Raw genomic sequence first — 22,577 nt, 5'->3', positions numbered from 1 at the left:
AGGACATAGGATGGAGGAGATTTGACTGGAGTAGGAGTGCATGAGGTGGAGGAGATGGGACTGGAGGAGGAGGATATGGACGTGGGATGGAGGAGATGGGACTGCAGGAGGATGGGACTAGAGGAGGATGTGGGATGGAGGAGATGGGACCAGAGTAGGAGTACATGGGATGGAGGAGATGGGACTGCAGGAGGAGGAGGAAGTGGGATGGAGGAGATGGGACTGCAGGAGGAGGAGGGGAGGAGGAGGACGTGGGATGGAGGAGATGGGACTGCAGGAAGAAGAGGATGTGGGATTGAGGAGATGGGACTGCAGGAAGAGGAGGATGTGGGATGGAGAAGATGGGCCTGCAGGAAGAGGACGTGGGATGGAGGAGATGGGATTGATGGGGGAGGAGGACATGGGATTGAGAAGATGGCACTGGAGTAGGAGTACATGGGATGGAGGAGATGGGACTGCAGGAGGAGAAGGACGTGGGATAAAGGAGATAGGACTGGAGGAAGAGATGGGACTGTAGGAAGAGGATGTAGGAGATGGGACCAGAGTAGGAGTGCATGGATGGAGGAGATGGGACTGCAGGAGGAGGAGGATGTGGGATGGAGGAGATGGGACTGCAGGAGGAGGACGTGGGATGAAGGAGATGGGACTGATGGGGGAGGAGGACATGGGATTGAGAAGATGGCACTGGAGTAGGAGTACATGGGATGGAGGAGATGGCATGGAACTGCATGAGAAGGATGACGTGGGATGGAGGAGATGGGACTGCATGAGAAGTAGGATGCAGGAGATGGGACTGCATGAGAAGGAGGATGTAGGATGGAGGAGATAGGACTGGAGAAGGAGGAGGACATGGGATGCGTAAGATTAGATTAGAGGAGGACGACATGGGATGGAAAAAATGGGATGAAGAAGGATGACGACATGAGATGGGCCTTTGTGGGATGTCCAGTGGGCAGATTCGGTGGGACGACCAGTGAGTGCACCCTGGGAAATGGGGGTGGTGAGGCACAGGGGGGCCCAGGCTTAAAGCTGTGTAAGGGGCCCTAAAATTTCTGATGGCTGCCCTGCTCAGATCCAGATATTTACCCTAAACTATAATTGACAAAAATATATATTACAAAAGTATGACTGTTAAGACGGTGGATTTGTTAAGATCAAAGTCATAGCAATTTGTAAGACCCATTTACATTGAGACCACCCAAAAAAAACCTGTTTGCATAGAATGAGTTTACCAATATGATGAGATCAAGTGGGGTTTACATGAACAGAAATGAGCAAAAAACAGTATCAGTTTAAAAGTTTTTTTTTTTTTTTTTAGGATTGGGACGTTGTGCTTACTTTTATGTTTGGTGCTCACTTAACACATACAAATTTCATACAAAGCATCTGACATACTTAGTTTTTGTTTTTTCCCACTTTTTCTTCAGCCTTTCCCATTTCTCAATTTCCCATTTCCGATTAATTCCCAGGTCCACATACATTGGATGCTTTGGACGACATTAGCTTTAACTGAGTGAATATTAAATACTCAATGCTAATGCATTGAGATTGATTTACTGAAGGAGTAACGCATGTTCATTTTGCAAAATTAATTTTCATTGAGCTTAGTGACTGAGGAGCAAACTTTAGTCATCCAATCATGTGCAGGCAAAAAACATGTTTTTTTAAAAAAAATCCTTGCACATAATTGAGCTTTTAAGAAAAGAGCTTTTAAAAAATATAAAAATGAAAGAACACCATCATCGTTTAAATGTTACAAAGAGTATAAAAAAATAACTAAAAAGGAAATCAAGGACACAAAAATTCATAAAGAGTGCAAAAGATAGTAGGACAAATGCCTTCTTCAGCTCATTGTATACAAAGAAGCATGAAGAAGCTCATGTTTATAATGGGAATGGTATTAACACAACCCCAAATGATCTACAATGGCTCAAAATTGATATGTTCCAGAAATATTTAGGCAGAATAAAGGTGAATAAAGCACCTGGACCAGATGGCATCCACTTACGGATCCTAAAAGCTCTGTCATTTCAAAGCCATTTGTTTCTAATTTTTAGGGACTCTTTAATGACTGGAATAGTACCACTGGATTGGCCTAAGGCCAATGTGGTGCCTATATTTAAAAAAGGAATCAAAGTATTTACCAAGTAACTATAGACCTGTTAGTTTAACTTCTATAGTTACGGAGATACTGGAGAGTTTAATAAAAGACCACATACTGTAGATGAGTTTTTGTTGAAAAATGTTTATCCACTTGGCGCCTTGGGGCTTCAGTGATTATACTGGAAGGATGCCTGCACCTCCAGGCATCATTCTATTCAGTCGGTGATTCTCTTTCATGCAGAAGTGATCCGCGTGGCTACTTTTGCGCAAGGCGGAAGGGGGGGGGTCACAACCCCCTCCCGCTGCCTTTTCTGGTCTCCCCTGACTCTTCGTGGAGCCTCAAAAGCGATGCAGCTGGCGGCAATGGCTGCCCTATACAGAGAGAGAGGAACTGACGTCGTTCCTCTCTCTGTAACCCTGGAAACCAACAGTGACGAGTAGTTTGTTACTTCCAGTTCTGCCCCTTTGTTTACCTGGCCACCAGCGGTCAGGAAAACTGCTGATCAGACCGATCTGTGTCTGATCGCCTGCATGGGAGGCTAGAGGAGAGATTTGGTGTCGAATAGACCTCAAATTTCATGTAAACTTGATTAAGCACTGGAAAAATAGGTTCTCTCAGCAGAAGAATCCCTTTTTAGGACAAAAGAGGGCTGAATGTGGCTTTACTTTGGCTTGTACAAAAGTGAGATGCGTTTAAGAACGGCTACTATAACCTTTCAATTTTGTTTGCTGCTTTTACAGTATCAAAGCTTTTCTAAAACAATTATTTTAACATAAAAAAAAACAGTCAACAGAGAAGATTTGTAACTGGATTTGTCTTTTTTTTCTTATCTTCTGTGTAGATCCAACTTGAGCCACGCTTGCGCTTTAAAAAAAAAAAAAAAAAAAAGGTGTGCCACAATGCTCTAATTCCCCATCTTCCCTGGTCTTTGCAGGGGCGACAGTATAAATGGCTTTTGTGCGAGATAAAAAACCTTTGTCTGAATCTTCCATAGAATATATATGGTCCTCTAGGTAGCAGCTATGCCCTACGTGGTTTGATCTGGTGGTGACGTAATTGAAAGGTCTTGGTAGCCAAGCTGTTAGATAAAACCTTTAACGCTAGGCCATCATTTTTGGGAAATAAAGTAATTATGTAGCACTTTCAATTCCACTCTATTTCCAAGGCAGATAGCCCTGGCTGTCAGATCCGCAGAAGGAATCGCAGAGGATGCTGATTGATTTACTCGGGAGAGTGAAACTCGCGGGGCACATAATAGTGTGAGTTTAGAAGGCTAATGTTTCAATACCAGCAATTCTGGGGTCGGCAGACTGATACAATCACATTATTGCCATATCCACTGAATGACTCTTCTGTATATTGTCCCCCTGGAAATGCTAGCATATGTACTTACTGATATTACGATTGTACTGTGACAGTAGCACAAAATGTGTGTATGTATATATTGTAATTATAATCTATATACACATACACATTTTACAGAAACCAGGAAATGCAATTACAGATTTAACATACAATGTAATTTGGTATAAAATCTGGTACTGTGGTATATCTGAATGAATGGATCCAGCAAAACATTAATTGTGAGATGGAGTTCCTCAGTTGCTTATGAGGGTGGTGTGAGAAGGGCAGGGATATAAAGATGATGGGTGGATTCCCAATAAGAAATGGAAATCCTGAAGTTTGCAAGCTTTTGAAGCAAATGTAAAAGACAGTATTTCAAGGTTGGAGAAAAGTTAAACATAATAAATAACATGCTAACTCATAAGGGCAAGTGACCTTGCAGGACAAGATGAAACTGATGAGCCATTACATAAGCAGGATTCTAAGAGTCCGCTCCCAGAACCAGGCAGCCATCTCTTATTGGGCTGACATCTTCATTCTGACAGCCATACAATTGACCCTGCTCTGCCTGCTTGCATAAGTACAATTTATAATATCTCTCTGCACTAAGATAGTCTGAGCTTGTGTTACCAGAGATAAAACACAGGAAAGAGGATATATTGCACAAGTCTGGACTCTTATCTGTTTCCTATCCTCTCCTTCCCCCTCATAATTCATTCAAGGAGGACCCCAGGATTCATTTTTTTATGTAAGCTGTGCAGTAAGACATATATCACAGACTGATAAAAATCGCACTCGAAACTTGTGCAAAGGGCAGTCTGGAAACAAGCAGGGAGAATGTATCCCTCCTCAGTAAGAAGAAGCAGGCCAAAGCCTAACAAAGGAAACCCTGCTGGTAAAAGGTAGTTCCTTGAACATTAGGAACAATATGACATTGAGAAAGACAATTCAGAGGAATGTATTCAAGATGTTGCACTGGCATTTTGCTTTAAAGAAAACATTCGCTTATTCAACAGCTTTACTATAGACCAATAACCCATATCTTTATGACCACTGACAATTTGAGTGATTAACATGGATTATCTTGTTAAAATGGGATCTAAAAGTTGGTGGGATATATTAGGCAGCAAGTGAACAAGTTGTTTCTGAAGTTGATGTGTTGAAAGCATAAAAAATGGGCATCACAGTTTGTCGTGTATGGGGTTGCGTAGTTGTAGACTGGTCAAGATAACCATGATGTCCACAGTCAAATACGCCTACAATGGGCATATGAGCTTCAGAAGAAGGTGACATGGCCTAACTAATCCCATTTTCTTTTACACCGTGGGGATGGCCAGATGTGTGTGCGTTGCTTACCTGGGGAAGAGATGGCACCAGGATGCAGTATGGGAAGAAGGCAAGCTGGCGGAGGAAGTGTGATGTTTTGGGCAATGTTTTGGGCAATGTTCTGCTGGGAAACCTTGGGTCCTGCCATTCATGTGGATATTACTTGGCATGTAATAATTATAGTATTATTGTTATTACAGTATATAATGCGCCCTGCCACACTGCAAAAATGCGCCCTGCCACACTGCAAAAATGGTTCAAGAATGCTTGAGGAACAAAACAATGAGTTTGAGTTGTTGACTTGACCTCCATATTCTCCAGATCCCAATTCAATCGTGCATCTGTGGGACGTGCTGGAAGAACAAGTGCAATCCATGAAGGCCCCCACCTCGCAAACTTACAGGACTTAAAGAATCTGCTACTGATGGCCTGGTGCCAGATACCACAGCACACCTTCAGAGGTCTAGTGGTGTTCATGCCTCGACGGGGCAGAGTTGTTCTGTCAGCAAAAGAGTAGCCTACACTATATATGGTGGGTGGTCATGAAGTTATGGTTGGTTGGTGTATACTGGGTTTTTAAAGGGACATTTAAAGTGACATTTAGGTTCTGAATCAATGCTTGTGGGCTAAATACATCTGAGTTCCCATTGTTCATCTCCTGAAATGTTTGCAAGGTGTATTCCTTTTACTTGTTTATTTTAAGATGCTCTTATGTGAATGGAAAGGTCGGAGATTTTCATACCCACTCTCTTGCATGGTCTTTGAAAGATAGCAACAACTGTTTTACCTTCTGTTCTTCATCTCTATGATGAACAGAATTTATGACACGGCACACAGGGCCAACTTTTTAGGTACTAAACAAACAATAGTAAATAAAGTCAATCATTGAAAATATACCATATATGTTTTTGATTATGTTATACTTCCAGAACTGTGTTCCGTTTTTTTTTGGCGTTTAGGTAGCTTTCTATTCCTTCACCTAATCTGTTAAATACTATATAGTAAAGAGATCCTAAATCAAAAGGCCACTATACTAAATAGGCATTTCTTGTTTAAACAGACAGGTGTAGACTGGAGACAAATCTGAATAATGAGGCCACCGTATGACAACGTACTATACAATTAAAAACATTTATTTTGGTATTTTTTTTCCCTTGTATTAAGCAACATTTGATTGATTTTATTCACAACTGTGTATTGGGTACTTCAAAAGTCCATCATTGGGTTTTGTTTCTTAAGAATTCTACATTTAGGATCCATGCAGACTGGGCTTAAAAACGCTGCTTCTACAGGGGAAGGATTATAAAACACTGCTTCTACACAGTGCGATTGCCAGAATGTGATTTTCAGTGCAATTTCTGTGCGAATCACATGTGGTGTCCCGCGCCGTACGAGTAAGAATCCAGGCATAGAGGCATATTTTAAGCTTAGCGTTTAGAGGCAGGAAAAAAAAAAAAAAAAAACCTCTGGACCGCGTTTTTGAAAGGAGTTTTCAGGCAGAAAAAAGGGGAGCGTTTTGGGGAAAAAAACGCTTGTAAAAGAAAAAACCCATAAACTCTCCTAAACTCCCCTAAACTCTTGTTCAATATGAACTACTATGAGCAGTTTTTCTGCTCCTAGTGTGCATGGACCCTTAGGATGTGTGACCCTACTATATTAGCCTACTACCTGCCAAATTACTCAAGGCACACTAAATCTCAGCACAATCCCCACTCTTAGCAAATAAAAAAGCATCTTTGCTCTATGGATGAAAACATGGCGCCATGCTCAGTAAGAAATAATTTATGTGTGTATTTTTTTTTATGAACCTGAGAACCCAGGAGCAGTAGAACCTTGAGTTTTTACAAAAAAATATACTGGCTTCCAAGATGAAGATTCTGTACCTTTTCTCTGCAAAAAAAACTCCTCTCTGTTACTTAATGCCAGAAATCAAACTATCAAGATCTCTTGATACATAGCAATGAAAAGTACACCATAACGCAAACTGTTTTAAATTGTTGGGTTTTTATGGATTTTTGTTAAACTGCCAGATGTCTGTTAGTTGTACATCTCACGGGATGCAACTGGAAGCAAGAGGAAACCTTTACAAACTGAGGGGAATTCCCCCTCTTAGATGGTTGTCACTGAAAATATTTACACTTCCCACCTGTTTTGGTGGCAACTCAAAACCTTTGGAGTCTTAAGGACAATGGCGCTCAATTCACCAGGTATACTTACCCGGTGGGGGCACAAAGAGCAGTACAATTTGACAACCATTCTAACCCTTCCCTACTGTATCCAAAAATAATTAAAAAATAATATGGAAAACATTTTTGCGTACACTTTAATATATCTTCATTAAAAAAAAAAACATTGTAAAAAGGTAAAATCAACCATCGTTTTTTCTTAATTTTGCATCCGTTACTTACTTGGACTTTTCTCTTCTGCAAGGTCACAGCCACAAAGCAAATCTGAATCAATAGAGATTGGTTTCTGTTTGATCCAAAATTTTGTGCTGGTCTTCTGGTTGGTCACTGGGTCAATCTCCACCTTTTCTCCAGAGATCCCTAAAGAATAAATTGACACAATTTATTTTAGAGTGCTGGGATAACACCTCTGTTATAACCATAGACACCAATCAGAGGCTCGCTGACAAATTCCAAATAATAATAATCATGTTGCCCCTGTCCACCAAAAAAAAAAATGTACACAAACTGGTAAAATAAGGTCTAGTGTATTTTTTTTTTTTTTTTTTTAATTCCTTTATTTAGTAAGAGGTTGCATTACAAACAGAGTGAAGGCACATCGGGTAAAGATGAAACAGTACAATCTGACAACAGCATCATAAACATCGCTTCACCAAGGTTACCATAGCTGTAAAAAGAATATAGTCCACTGGAACAGAAAGATGAGATCAGTCCCCCCCTGGATGTGCAAGAGAACAGACATGCCAAATGTTACAAAGGATGGCAGATTGGATAACAAAGAAACAACCTCAATTTATAACAAACTTATGGGTGTCGGGTACCAGGGTAGTACTGACGGACGGGCTCCTGACGAAGTCACGTGTTGATGAAACCGGTCGGAGGAGGAGCCTGCGGTTCGTCGTGCTGAGGCCAGCAAGGAGACACGGCGGCCATTTTATTGGTTGGAAACAAAGGTTCTGAGAGTATAGCTCCGAGACATGCTGTGATTTCTTCATGCAAACGTGAGTTGCCACTCTGCTTTTACTGAATAAACCTGTGAACGTACTTCACTATTGGAGTTGTCCCTCTTTTCCTTATGTTCACTTGTTCCGGTCGGAGCTGCTGAGGGAACACTGGGAATCGATACATGTCGATCTGGGCACTGATTTGATCACACAGGCTGTCTTTGATCCTTGTAATGGGGGTCATTGCAATTTGGTAAGAGGCCATTTATTATCTTGGTGGCGGTTCCTGCACTCGGGGCTTTTTCCAAGTTTGAAGTGGTGGACAGTTTCCCTTCTTTATTGGAGCACTCTCTGATGAACTTTTGTTTACTGCACTTTTGTATTTGATCCATTTGAACATTTGTATGGACTGTGGATTCAATTGTGTTAGCGCTGCACCAATCCCATTCTATATTGCTATTTAGATCTGGTATTTCTGATTCTAGATCAGGTGCTGGCTGCTTTCATTTGGTCTGTTGACTTTTTATTCATGTATGTTTTTATCTTTACATTTTAGCGCAGCAATATCCCCATTTTTATATGGGCTCCTGTACAGAGCAGGAGCAGGAAACGGTAACTCCAAGCCATGGAGTCAGTCAGGGAATGAACAGGTAGCAGGCATAAAAGCTATAGAAGATCCTAGTCTCGGGGAGAAAGTGCGAGTAGGTACAAAGGTCTAGTGCAGGGGTCTTCAAACTATAGCCCTCCAGTTGTTCAGGAACTACAATTCTCATCATGCCTAGTCATGTCTGGGAATGTCAGAGTTTTAAATGCCTCATGGGATGTGTAGTTCTGCAACAGCTGGAGGGCCGTAGTTTGAGGATCCCTGGTCTAGTGTTTTAACATGGTTGCTCACATGACAAACTAAAATGGTTGATATATCCAACTCCCCTAAATCAAAAGGTTTTGCTAAATCATATTAGGTTTGATTAAAATGGTACATTTGGGAGCACCAGGTTTGATGCCACGATTTCACATCCAAACAAAAGGCCGTACCTAAAGAAAATATACATAGTGGCATGCGTTCCTCAGTGTCCTGCTTCTCTTTTCACTTTCCAACCACAAGGTCGGTGTGGAGGAGACCTGTAAGTAAAAGTGAAACTGCAGCAGAGAACGATCAGATCTTCTCACCTGCTGGACAGAACGGTGCTGTATGGCAGATCTGTGTAAATCTGGACTGGATGGACAAAAATACAACTTTTTTGGCACGTAAAACAGCTCCCACGTACAGTATGTATTTTATTAGTGTATTTAGATGTTAGCAGAGATGTATAGTAATTAAGTAGAACTACTTCACTACTGTACTTAAGTACCGAAAGGCGGTATCTGTACTTTCCTGGAGTAGAATTTTTTTCTCCTACTTCCACTTTTACTTCACTACATTTTTTCGATGATTTCAATACTTCTACTCCGATATTTTTTTTTTGTGTTGCATAGTTACTCGTTACTATTATAAAAATTACCACTGCCAGAACAGTAGATGGCAGGTTTCATGAAGCTCAAAACGTGTATTATCAGCGCATACGAAAATAAATGCTACTGTATGCATAAATAAAAGCTGCATTTGAAATAATAAAAAACAATATGATGTTCAAACTTTTGACTTCTTTCTTTAATAACTACATAACACAGTACTTGTACTTTTACTTTCAGTACTTGAGTAGCAATTTTTTTTTCAAAACTACTGGTACTTTTACTTTCAGTACTTGAGTAGCAAAATTAAAAAAAAAAACTACTTGCAATACTTAAGTACAAAAAATGTTGAATACTTTAGTACAAGTCACTTTTTGATCGAGCACTTGTACTTTTACTCAAGTATGGGTTTAGAGTACTTTATACAACTCTGGATGTTGGCTACTTTAATGATTCATTTCCTTTTTTTCCCCTTTATTTTGACCTGGTGATCCTGCCAGTAACTATCCTGTCCTAGATTTAGATGGGATCTGCCAGGGGGGATAGTGTTTGGATCTTGATCTGCTGAGCACTAAAGTTCCTGGAATACATACAGTGGGTAAAGAAAAAATGTGATTATTTTCTATACCCACTGTATGTATTCCAGGAACTTTAGAAAATTACCACACAGTGGTTGAAGGAGAAAAAGAGGAATGTCCTTGCATGGCTTAGTCAGAGTCCAGACTCAAACCACATTGAAAATCTGTTGAAAGACTGCAGTTCACAAATGGTCAGCATCAAATTTAACTGACTTGACCAGTTCTGCCAAGAGGAGTGGGAAAATATTGCAAAGTCCAGATGTGCAAAGTTAGTAGACACATATCTCAGCAGACTAAAGGTGGTAGTTAAAGCAAAAGATGGTTCAAAAAAATGCTGACTGTTTTTGATTTTTTACATTCTGTTTCTGACATGTTGGTGTTATATCTTTCACCTGGATGTTATAAGTTGCACTGAGTAAATTACATCTGAATAAAATAAATGCCGGGAGCTAGATGTATCCACAATCTGTTACAATGCTTTTTTCGCTGTAAAGAGTCTATCTTGGCCCATATTCAGCAAGCCTTCCATCCTATTGGACTCCAGTTGTCCACTATTTCAGTGACACACCCTCTGGCAACTTCCTTTACACAACCATTTACATCTATTGGATTTTCTAGACCACCCAGTATCAGCAAGGCTTCAATTATCCTTGTTTTTTAACTCTAGCAAGCAGTATAAACTTACATACCGGAAACCATAAAACCACCCAAAGTAATCCCTGATGAAGAAGTTGCCTTGCCACTTTGAAACGCGTCGGGTATCAACTTTGTTATGTGTGGTTGGTTTCCATATTTGTGATGCTCTTTGCTTGCCTGTGATTTTAAGGATTATATATATTTAATTGTTTCATAATAGAATTGTTATCTTTTTCAATCATTCAAATCTTTTTTGCAATTTGTCTAAGGTAATTTGCAGGGTCTGCATCCCTTTAGACATGATTTCCTATTGGGAGTATCTCACCAAGAAAAAAATTATGTTGCAGGGGATTGCCTGAAATCTGACTTGTATCTATGGCAGACTTCTGAGCAAATCAGTAAGCCAATCACAAGCAGGAAATTATATTTCTGGGGGGTGTTCTGTACACATTCTGTATACCTAACACTTCCTGGTAGCCACGTTACATTGCATTTTACATAAAATTACACAGCTTCAGATTGAAAAGAAAAGGTAATGTTTAATAGAATCTAATACAATATGACTTCTAGTATACATTTTTTTGGGCCGAGGGGGGGGGGGGGGATATAGCACGATGCATGCATATTAGGTATGTGTAATGGTGTATCCCAGAACTTGCAGGGGTTAGGCTTCTGCTACAAATCTCCCCTCTGTGCCTCCTCACAGCCAGCGGACATGGTCTTCAGTGGCTGTCTTTCAGCAATGAAAAAGTTAATTACATTCTTGGCTGCACAAAAAATTGTGTTCCCTGCCCCCTCCTCCATTCATAGAACCCATTTAACAACAATCCCACAATGAATCATAATCTGTGAATAGGTGCTAGAGCAGTTAATTGACAGGTCTCCTCTGTCCATCCACAGAACACAATGCATTGTGGCATTGTAGTAAGACAAGCTATGTTGAAAAAGCAGAAGGGGCAGGTGGTGCAACTTTTCTGTGTAGTAGAGACTGCAGTTAACTTTTACAATGCTGAAAGACAGCCGCTGAGGATGGTATCCCTTGGCAGTGAGGAGGAACAGAGAAGATTTGCAGCGAAAGCCGACATCTGCAATAATGGTATACACACCATTACACATAACTAGTGTGAATGTTTCTTTAACACCAAAAAAATAGATCAGCTTTAACCCCCTCCTGCCAGCCTGGACATCGCTTTAACTGGGCTATCATGCCCAGGGGGATGTGGTGGTCTGCCTAATCATGTTACCACTGTCATTGACTGTCACTGATCAGTTCCTGATCAATTGTACAGACCAAGCTCTGTCTTTGTCAGTAAATGGGCTCTCAGCACAGAATCCTCTGCTGCCCATAGATGTTTGTGTGCACTGTGTCGGCATCAAAACTCACCCGCTCTGCCGCCACACGTGTGTAGCACCTCCCTAGGTAGGTGCTAGTGAGAGAGTATAGTTTTGTCTGCTTACAAGAGGAGATGCAGGTAACTCTATATTGCTTTATACCTATCAGGGAGCAGAATCTATTAGTGAGGGCTGCTCATTGTGCTCAGTATGAGATTCATTCAGTCTAAAGAGTGTTTCACGCTGGTCCAATAGCGAGGATTATTGGACAGTGGGAGGAAACCTGACGAATGGGTGCATAGGCTTTTGATACAGTCCTGGTGATTGGCAGAGGGAAGGTCATCTCAGTGCATTCTGGGATACTGTATAAAAGCCAGGAGCACATGTGCTGCGGTGTCTTTGGCTAGAGAGCAGAGTCCCAGAGGGAGGGGGTGGCTGCCTCCTCTTCTGTAGAGGTGCCATGCGGTTGCAAGAAGTCATCCTGAGGGCCAGAGGAGTGGTTGAGAGAAGCTGAACCCAGAGGTCCAGGAGAGCTGACTGAGAGGGGAGACACTGCAGACCCTGGGACTACAGTATCGTGAGTACTGGGACTCGTGTCAGGGGGCCTGACTCGAGGGGGGCCACCCCTGCTAGTAGGGCAGTCAATGTGCAGGTGTCAGCCGAAGAAGAGAGAGAGGATACTCGGGAGAGTGTCCTGTAGATAACTAGTTATTTACCAAGTCATGTTAGGATAAGAGGCTTAATCCACATTCATCCAAAGTGGCAGGATGAATCAACATCCTGGCTGTTCCAAATCTATAGTAAAGCAGGGAAGATAGGAGTCCTCAACCCCTGTGAATAGTTAAAGTTGGAGTATCCCACTATTTCCTTCTCCTATCCCAATTTCACAATAAACCACAAAACAACCAAATATCCCTGTATTGATTATTGGAGTGTGAGCCAAGGAGAATCAAGGACTTGTCTTTACTTATGGCGGGGTGCTGGTAACCAGGGGGAACCTACAGAGTGAATATCAAGCAGTCCCTATGGGAGCACTGCTACATATGCATTACATGGATAGCAGGAAGCAGCATGACCATAAGTGTGAAAATTAAAAAAGTTCGTTGTTAGGGATTACATATGCTTTAAATGTTGGGTTTTGGCTTTTGGATGTAGATACAGTATACAGAAGGAGAGAATGAATATAAGCTAGATAAGATAGCTAAGTATTGCCTTCACATGTGCATAAGAACATACACCTGCCTGTATTTATCCTAGAAGGGAACTCATTTGTTCCATTGGTAAAGAAGGGATGGTTCAGTCTAATGGTTTCTGGAAATGGGCCATTAAACTTCCTGATTGTATCAAACCTGTAACTGAGCACGCCGCTCTTCATATTTCTCTACCTAGCCATGAAAATTGTTGTGCTTAAAGTGAAACATCAAATAGAACTGACTGATGACTTCACTGAAATGTGCCTTCACATGCACATATTGCAGGGAAAACAGGCAATGCCAATCACGAATTACAAACCCACTTCACTAAGTGGATTAACGAAAATTGGACTGAAAAGGGAGCATTGCCCATAACAGCCAAATTTCATTTTTCATGCTCTAACCCAGGGGTCTCTAGAGATCTAGAATTAGCCCACACACCTTGGAATTGCCTAAAGCTAGAGGGGGAGTCACTCTTCCCAACCTACAGGTATATTTTCATGCGGCAGTGCTTACCCGGGTGGCTGATAGGTATTACGGCCACTCCACTAAATTATGGCCTATTTTGGAAAATGATCTGATACTTCCAGATCTCACATCTCTTCCTTGGACAGACCCACCACATAGACCCCACTCTGCCCTATTGACTCTTGCAACTTCCAACACACTACAGATATGGGACACATATCTGGCTAAGGGATTGTTATCCTCTAGACCTAGTCCCCTGATGCCTTTGTTTGGCGTCCCATCCTTTTCCCCTACTTCTACAAACACCAAATTCCTGTCCTGGCAGAAATCTGATCATCCTTTGCTGACACACGCTCTTTAAAGGTAAAATAATCTCCTTGCTTCGACTGCTCCCTGAATGCCACAACCCACCTGGAGCTTGGCTTTAACACACCCAATTTGCTAATTTCTTGGAAAAGCTACCAAACGCTAGTGACCTGATTAGATCAAAAACAACCTTTGAGTTAATACTGTCCCAAACTGACAGACTGGGCCACTTGCTATCCCAACTTTATCAGATCTTGTTACAAGAAACCCACCCTGACCCTCCTCCTTTTATGTCTAAATGGGAACGGGAACTGTGTGTACCTGGTGAGGAAATGGAGTGGAACAAAACACTGGCGCTTTTCTTTTCAATTGTCTGTCAGCTCTATAGCCCAAGAAGGCAATTACCGAATCCTATCTAGGTGGTATTGTTGCCCTATTGTCCTGCATAAAATGGACCATACCCTACCAGATACATGCTGGAGATGTTTGCAGGCGCCTGGCACTATGTTGCACATATGGAGTTCCTGTCCGTGGATTATTCCCTTCTGGGATAAAATTCTTTGCCTGTATGACAAACTCACAGGGGACAAGTTCCCCAATGAACCTCGTATAACCGTACTGTCTAAGTTGCCCTGCTCCTATAAACAAATTTAAAAAAGCCTAATTCAACACTTCCCGACATCTGCCCACTCTGTGATTGCTAGACGTTGGAGACAGCCGCTGGCACCCTCAATGGCGGATTGGACTTGTGAAATGGACAGGATCGAACATTTGGAACGCATGATTTCCTGGGAAACAGGTACCGACGAAGCCCACTCCATTATGTGGACTGTATGGCTTTATTTCCAATTCTCCTCAGCCTTTGCTGACTTTATAGTGGAGGGTCTGGGCCATTCTCAGGGGTAGAATGGGGTTTAATCTTGTCCCCTTTAGTGTGTATTTTTTTTTCTCTTTCTCTCTTATCTTTCTACTAACTTTACTCTATATAAATAAACCCAGTTCCCATACCCAGTTTGTTTTATGTACTCGTGACATTGATCTAACTCGGACTCTGATCTCTTGGTTTACCAAATAATAAATTAACATATTAATGTTGATGGTTTCTCCTGTGTGCTAGTTGCTCTACGATCTAGATTGAGCTAAAGCTTGTAAACTTGGACCTCTCGTGCAGTCCGAGGCACGGTGTACTGCCCTGCGCCCTACGACACAGCTTGTACCAGGTAGGGGTGTTGGGGCGTTGGGACTACACACACGAGGCTTGACGATACCATACCTTGCATTTATTATTTGATTAATAAAAGACACAGGTTATATTACTGTACATTCCCAGTAACTGTCTGACATGTACCTTAAGCTTTCCAGATTGCACTGACAGTCGTTTATCTACCATCTATGTTCTCTTTTTTCTCCATGTATTGTTCATGATTTTGTTTGGAAATCTAATAAAAACTGATTGAACAAATACTTACGAGCCAAAAACAATTCAGTTTTATAAATTAACAATTCGAACGTAAACACATTTCTTTTTTTGTAATCAGCATGATATAATTTAGAACACAGAAAAAAAAAATCAGTAAACAAAGCAAATAACTTTCAGATAAGCCTAAGCCCATCAGAGTCCTCACCAAAGCCCCCTTATATCAGAGTCCCCATCAAAGTAACACTTACATCAGAGCCCCCTTATATCGGAGATGCCACTATAACCCCCTTATATCAGAGTTCCCACTTACATAACAGGGCTGGAAGAAATCTAGCAGTGGGCCGGATAAGAAACACAACATCTGGTTGCTATGGGCTAATCCCTATTTAATTGGCTGTGGTCTTTATAAACAAATTTAACAAATTTATTAATGTGCCTTAGGTAAGAACTGTCTCAAACAGACTGCACTGCCTAGAGCACACAATCAGAAAATCCTTCTTCTTCCAGCAGGTTCTCTAAAACAATTTGTTCATCAGACTAAAGGCCAGACAGCTGCAGAGGCTGGGAGCTAAAGCGGAGACACGTTAAGGGGAATAGCGGTCAGGCAGGTTTACAAATCTTGTTGGATCGCTATTTTTTCCCACCGATAAGCTGGTACAGGGACTGTTTGGAATGCAGCTCTGCTACCACACATTTTATACATAAATGTAATATTCCAAATTGTAATGCCAAATCAGTAATGGTGAGAATGGTGCCCCTCCAGAGAACGCAAAGCCGCATCCACAGGATCCCGTGCTAGGAAGTTGAAATGAATAGAGACACCATTTCAGTGCACCTTCAACATCCACTACAAAATCAGTCAACATGCGCCTGTGTTACAGAAAAGCATATTGTTCTGCAGGAGAATGGAATCTATGCGCTCCGATACCCCTCAATCACAGATTACAATTAGGGGCATAATGGTAAAAAAAAAAAAAAAAAACGGGAGACCACATAGCGTGAATATGTAAAAGTCACCGGTTTATTAAAATAAATGAATGATATTCCCATGCGCATATGTGTACAGGTTTTCAATGCTGTTTGTGTTGCCACTGGCAAGATTCTATATTCACCCAAGTGATCATTGTTTTGAGTTGTCAATATGGAAGTTTGCATGAAGCCCAAGCGAGGATCAAGCAACCTGTATCTTTGGAATGTGGAGAATAACATTGTCTCCCTACATACAGAATGCTTGATGGGGTTCTTCCAAAGTACGCTATGCTGAAGGCATTGGGATCCCAGCTTGTGTAATAATGGAGCTTAACCTCAAAAAAATTGGTGGTAGCAACAGAGGTACCCTTAATTTCTTACTTTTGCCTCTCTCTGTCTTGTAGGTGACCCTGTGGACTTTGCAGCAGAAAACGACAACAACTTGCTGTCTACTCTATCTGGTTGCTGTGAGCAGTTGCAAGGTAGCATGCTATCCCTTGTCTTATCAGAATATCTTTATATTGTCATACAGGAGCGAGTGCTAACGGCAATATGGAAGATGTGAGATCCGTATTTTCCTTGAAAGATCCACTGTTTCTCTTTCGGAGACAAATGTGGATCTCTGAGGAGCATGGAAAAAAGCATCAACAAGGATCACATAGCTGTATGCGTGAAAGAGGGCAAACCCACCATAATGTGCAGGTATGACGTGCATACTTGCTCATTAAGGCAAAAGGTGCCTACCTTCAGCTATGCTACAGTACCTCTTTAAACATTTTTTTTCTTAGGTTTTAAACCAGGAAGAAATCAAGAAATATTAAGAAGAAGTAAGCGTTCCTGTAATTTTTACCAATGCAACTTTTACATTGATGCAGCTGCAGATAATTACCCTAAACATAATTGGCAAAGCCGAAAGAATAGTACATTGATGAAATTTTAGATAGTACAGCAGAATGCTTAAGGGTCCTGTCACACGAACGATCCGATCAGATAACCTGTCAGTTTTTTAGGGGGACCCGATCGGATCCTCCATGCATCCCTATGGGGCAGTGGATGTCAGCGATTCCAATCCTGCCCGTGAAATCCGGACGGATGGAAACCCTATATTCCATCCATCCAGCGGATCGGATGGGATCGAATGAGAACAGACAGGCGGTCCGTTCTTATCCGATTCCCCCATAGAGGACAGTGGGGATCTGACTGCTCCGTCTCTGCGTACAGAGCAAAGATGGAGCTGTCATGCGCCTGCTCAGCGGGGATCGGTCGATCGATACCCCCGCTGAGCAGAGAGAACCGGACGGTGCATCTTGTGAAAGGATCCTTAAGCTGTACCCCAGGAAAATAAAACTAAAAATCCTCCCTTGCAGTGGGGCCCCCCACACTGCAAGAGTTAATTAATCATTTAGTCTAGAGGGAGAGGATTAAGGTATTAATGCTTAACTTATTCCTCGCTCCAGCAGGCGCCCTCCTGCGTTGCGACTGGTCTCCCGTAGCTGCTCTGTGAGCTGCGACCGGCTACGGTGGCACTCCAGCCTCCTCAGCATACCATACATATAGTCCACAGACTGGAGCTTCAGGCTGGAGCCGAGGAATGAGCCCTCTTCACTTTTCCTTTAGGCATAACGAGCAATTAACAAGACAAAAGTATTTTTTTTTTATTTTCCAGGAGCTGGGCTTTAAGCTCAAAGAAAAATGGCATTTTTTACTTACCATAAAATCCATTTCTCTGATGTTCAGAAGGACACAGCTCATGATCTTCTTAACCATTGGGTTATACTGCCCCCTACAGGAGTAGGACACTATGCAGAAAAAAAGTCTGGCTACGCCTATGGGCGTCCCAGGGGGTATACTCCTTCTCTCTGCTATAGGTACTCAGTTTTGTTACAAGCAGTATCAGAAGCATTACAACTCCACAGAGGGTTGGATGCTGTGTCCGTCAATGAACATCAGAGAAATGGATTTTACGGTAAGTCAAAAATCCCATTTTCTCTTTCGTTCATTGAAGGACACAGCTCCTGATCTTCTTAACCAGTGGGACATCCCAAAACAGTATTAAACATGAGGGGTGGGAACAGTGAAAAATAAATTCTCAAGGCTAACTATAGCCAACCAGGTAAACAGGAGCTCAACATAAACAACTGGTGCTCACCTGAAAAAAAACAATACACCCTCAAAGAGGACCAGATCCTCGAAACAGCAGCCTGCAAAACCTTGCAGCCAAAGGAAGCATCCGCAGACTCCAAAACATCCACTTTATAGAACTTTGTGAAAATGTGCACCAAGGACCAGGCCAGGCCTTGCAAACCTGAGGCACTGACCCCCGCCGAGTAGAGTGCACCTTGACAGGGAAAGGAGGAACCTGACCCCTGATGGAATAGGCCTGAATCACCATCTGTCTGATCCATCTGGAAAGGGTCACAGGGGAAGCGGACAACCCTTTCCGAGGCCTATCGTTAAGCACAAATAGCGAGTTTGATTTCCTAAAAGACTCCATTGATGCTAGGTACACCCTAATTGCCCAGACCACATCCAACACATGCAAAGCAATTTCCTTCAGGTGTTTTGGCCTGGGACACAGGGAAGGGAACACAATGTCTTCAGTCAAAATTAGAGACAACATTTCGAAGGAATGACAGACCACCTTATCTCTGTGAACCCGCAAAGTAAGGCGAATGACAGGATAATGCCGCCATTTCTGACACCCTGTGAGCAAAGGTGATAGCCACCAAGAAGGCCACCTGCTGGGACAGCGTAAGCAGGGGAATCTCCTGAAGATTTTCTAAAGGAGGCTTTTGGAGGACTGAGGGCACTAAACTGAGGTCCCAAGGCAGCAACAGCGACCACACTGGAGAGGACTAAGTGCTTAATTCCCTGATAAAAGGTACGCACAAGGGAGTATGTGGTCAAAGAAGACCGCCAAGGCTGACACCTGACCCTTGATAGTATTCAAGGCCAGTTTCTGCTCAACTCCCCATGTTGAAGAAAGGTCAAGATCCGATCCGAGCCACCGAGAAAAAGCGAGGATGAACCCCAAGAGACTTACACCATGCAATGTACGACTTCCACGTACAATGGTAGATCTTCCTAGAAGTAGATTTCCTAGCTTTTAACAGCGTTTAAATCAGTGATTCAGACAAACCTCTATCCATCAGCACCTGGTGTTCCAACAGCCAAGCCGTCAAAACCAGCGACTGTAAAGTAGGGCTGCAACTAACGATTAATTTGTCTGTCGACTAATCTATCGATTATTTTTACGATTAGTCGACTAATCTAACGATTATTTAAATTTTTTGTTTTTTTGCTTAATTTAGTGTCTTTTTGATTAGCTAATTAATCCTGTAATTAATACAGACCCCTCAGTAAGCCTACTTCCCACTACAGACCCCTCAGTAAGCCCCCCTCCCAGTACAGCCTCCCACCCAGTACAGACCACTTAGTAAGCCCCCCTCCCAGTACAGACCCCTCAGTAAGCCCTCCCATCTAGTACAGACCACTTACTAAGCCCCCCCCTCCCAGTACAGACCCCTCAGTAAGCCCTCCCACCTAGTACATACCACTTACTAAGCTCCCCCCAGTACAGACCCCTCAGTAAGCCCTCCCACCTAGTACAGACCACTTACTAAACCCCCCTCCCAGTACAGACCCCTCAGTAAGCCCTCCCACCCAGTACAGACCACTTAGTAAGCCCCCCTCCCAGTGCAGACCCCTCAGTAAGCCCTCCCACCTAGTACAGTATGTACTGGGTGGGAGGGCTTACTGAGGGGTCTGCACTGGGAGGGGGGGCTTACTAAGGGGTCTGTACTAGGTGGGAGGGCTTACTGAGGGGTCTGTACTGGAAGGGGGGCTTACTAAGTGGTCTGTACTGTACAGACCACTTAGTAAGCCCCCCTCCCAGTACACTAGTACAGACCCCTCAGTAAGCCCTCCAACCTAGTACAGACCCCTTAGTAAGCCCCCCCCTCCCAGTACAGACCCCTTAGTAAGCCCCCCCTCCCAGTACAGACACCCCAGTAAGCCCTCCCACCCAGTACAGACCCCTTAGTAAGCCCCCCTCCCAGTGCAGACCCCTCAGTAAGCCCTCCCACCTAGTACAGGGCTTACTGAGGGGTCTGCACTGGGAGGGGGGCTTACTAAGGGGTCTGTACTGGGTGGAAGGGCTTACTGAGGGGTCTGCACTGGGAGGGGGGGCTTACTAAGTGGTCTGTACTGGGAGGGGGGGGCTTACTAAGTGGTCTGTACTAGGTGGGAGGGCTTACTGGGGGGTCTGCACTGGAAGGGGGGCTTACTAAGTGGTCTGTACTGTACAGACCACTTAGTAAGCCCCCCTCCCAGTACACTAGTACAGACCCCCCAGTAAGCCCTCCAACCTAGTACAGACCCCTTAGTAAGCCCCCCTCCCAGTGCAGACCCCTTAGTAAGCCCTCCCACCTAGTACAGACTGTACTAGGTGGGAGGGCTTACTGAGGGGTCTGCACTGGAAGGGGGGCTTACTAAGGGGTCTGTACTAGGTGGGAGGGCTTACTGGGGGGTCTGTACTGGGAGGGGGGCTTACTAAGTGGTCTGTACTGTACAGGGGGAATTTCGGGGGCGTGTGACGTCATGCGTTGACGCGTCAACGCATTTTCCGCACGTCGACGATTTTTTGTAGTCGATGTAGTCGACTACGTCGACGAGTCGTGGCAGCCCTACTGTAAAGCAGGATCCCCACTCTTTAGCCACAATTCTGTCAAAATAGGCAGGGAAAGAAAACTCCTTTGCCACTCTGGGTGGCTTGTGAGTGCCAAGGGGAACCTGCGCCTCTGTCGCAGCTGCGTCCTCCATCTTCAAGGTCTCACGTACAGATACAATCAGTGCTTCCACCACCGCCTTTTCGTGCGCAGTTGCAGATGTGGAGGAATCGCCCTCACTATCTGAGGATTCGGGGAGCATGGTTGCAGACCCAACAAGGTTACCCACGTCCGCTGCGACCGAATCAGATTCAGGACATAAAGGACTCCAGGACCCCAGTCAGTGCACTGATGGAGCCTCAGAGAGGGGATCGGGTGGGGAGACATGCTCCAAAGACTCCATGAGTCACCAGGGGGACCCCACAAAAAGTGAAAAACACTGCAAGTGGACAACCCCCACCGTGCTGGCAGCACCACCCAGTCGCCAGGCACAAAGCACCAAGAGATACTCAGAAGAGAGGGAGAGGACCCCACCAGACTCACCACCCAGCAGAAACAGACACCTGCAGCCACCAGGACAATCTGCACTCTACGCATGGCGATCAAGAAGTGAAAAGATCCAGGAGTCAGCACCAGTAAAAGAGGAGGGGCTCCCACCGCCAAAATCGCCACCCACAGGGCTCCACTCTCATGGCTGCCGCTATTTTTAATGGCAAACCACCGCAAAATGGCCGCTATTCATTGAGCACACAGGCTACAAGAAAATGGCGACACCACGTGGAAGCTGGAATGTCTTCACAAGAAGAATGTCTTATGGAGCATAATAAGGAGCCAAATACTAAGCACCAATGGGGCTTTATCACCCAGAATAATGCACAATACAAGGAGGTTGAAGAAGTAATCAAACAGCATTGGGGTGTCCTATGTATGGATTAAGTCCTGGGGAATGTTCTACCACCAGTACAAACTTTCATTTATAGGAGAAGACCCACTTTTGGAGATCAGGTGGTCCAGAAGATTTTGGACCCTCCAAGCAGACCTAAGATGTTCTGGGAAGATAGAAAAGGGTTCTATGCCTGCCGGAAGTGTAGGGCCTGCAGGCAGGTGAGTACACATTTGAGGGGTTTTATCTCTTTTATGTTCTTAGCCAATGGGCACACATTCGATATAAAGGATTGTATATCATGTAACACTACACATGTTGTCTATGGCCTAGAGTGTCCCTGTGGCCTGATTTACATTGGCCGTACCAAGAGGACTCTAGCTATAAGAATCTCCGAACATATTGCAAATATAAGAAAAGGGTTTAAGACCATAGTGTGTCTTTACATTTTAGACACCATAATAATAGGGATGCATCTCATCTGAAATTTTGGGGCATTGAGAGAGTGGATCCGGTGTGGAGGGGCTCTAATAGAGTTAGGGATCTCTCTAAACGAGAAACTCATTGGATTTTTCTCATCGATGCCCTGTACCCTAAAGGGTTAAATATAGATCTTGATGTGAATTGTTTTATAAGTAATTATTAAGGTCCTTCAGAATATTAGTTTTATATCAATCAACCCTTGATACGCTTATTTTGTGTTGTGTCCAGGAACCGCATAAGTTGGTGGTGTGTTCTTGAACTAAAAAATACCGAGATTGATTTGATT

At 43.3% G+C, this 22,577-nt stretch overlaps 1 protein-coding gene across 1 annotated transcript in view; it reads right to left on the bottom strand.

The window, feature by feature from the left end:
- Positions 1–22,577, bottom strand: part of MAPKAP1 (MAPK associated protein 1) — a 433,900-nt gene that overhangs the window by 55,485 nt on the left and 355,838 nt on the right. The window contains exon 10 of the mRNA XM_082263170.1: positions 7,183–7,320. Coding sequence (XP_082119296.1) covers positions 7,183–7,320 — 138 coding nt within the window. The remainder of the gene's footprint in view (positions 1–7,182; positions 7,321–22,577) is intronic.

This window comes from Pelophylax lessonae (genome assembly GCF_965119305.1).
Source record: "Pelophylax lessonae genome assembly, chromosome: 7".
NCBI classification, from domain to species: Eukaryota; Metazoa; Chordata; class Amphibia; order Anura; family Ranidae; genus Pelophylax; species Pelophylax lessonae.
The sequence above is the reverse complement of the archived record's forward strand: the minus strand, read 5'-3'. Positions and strand labels throughout refer to the sequence as shown.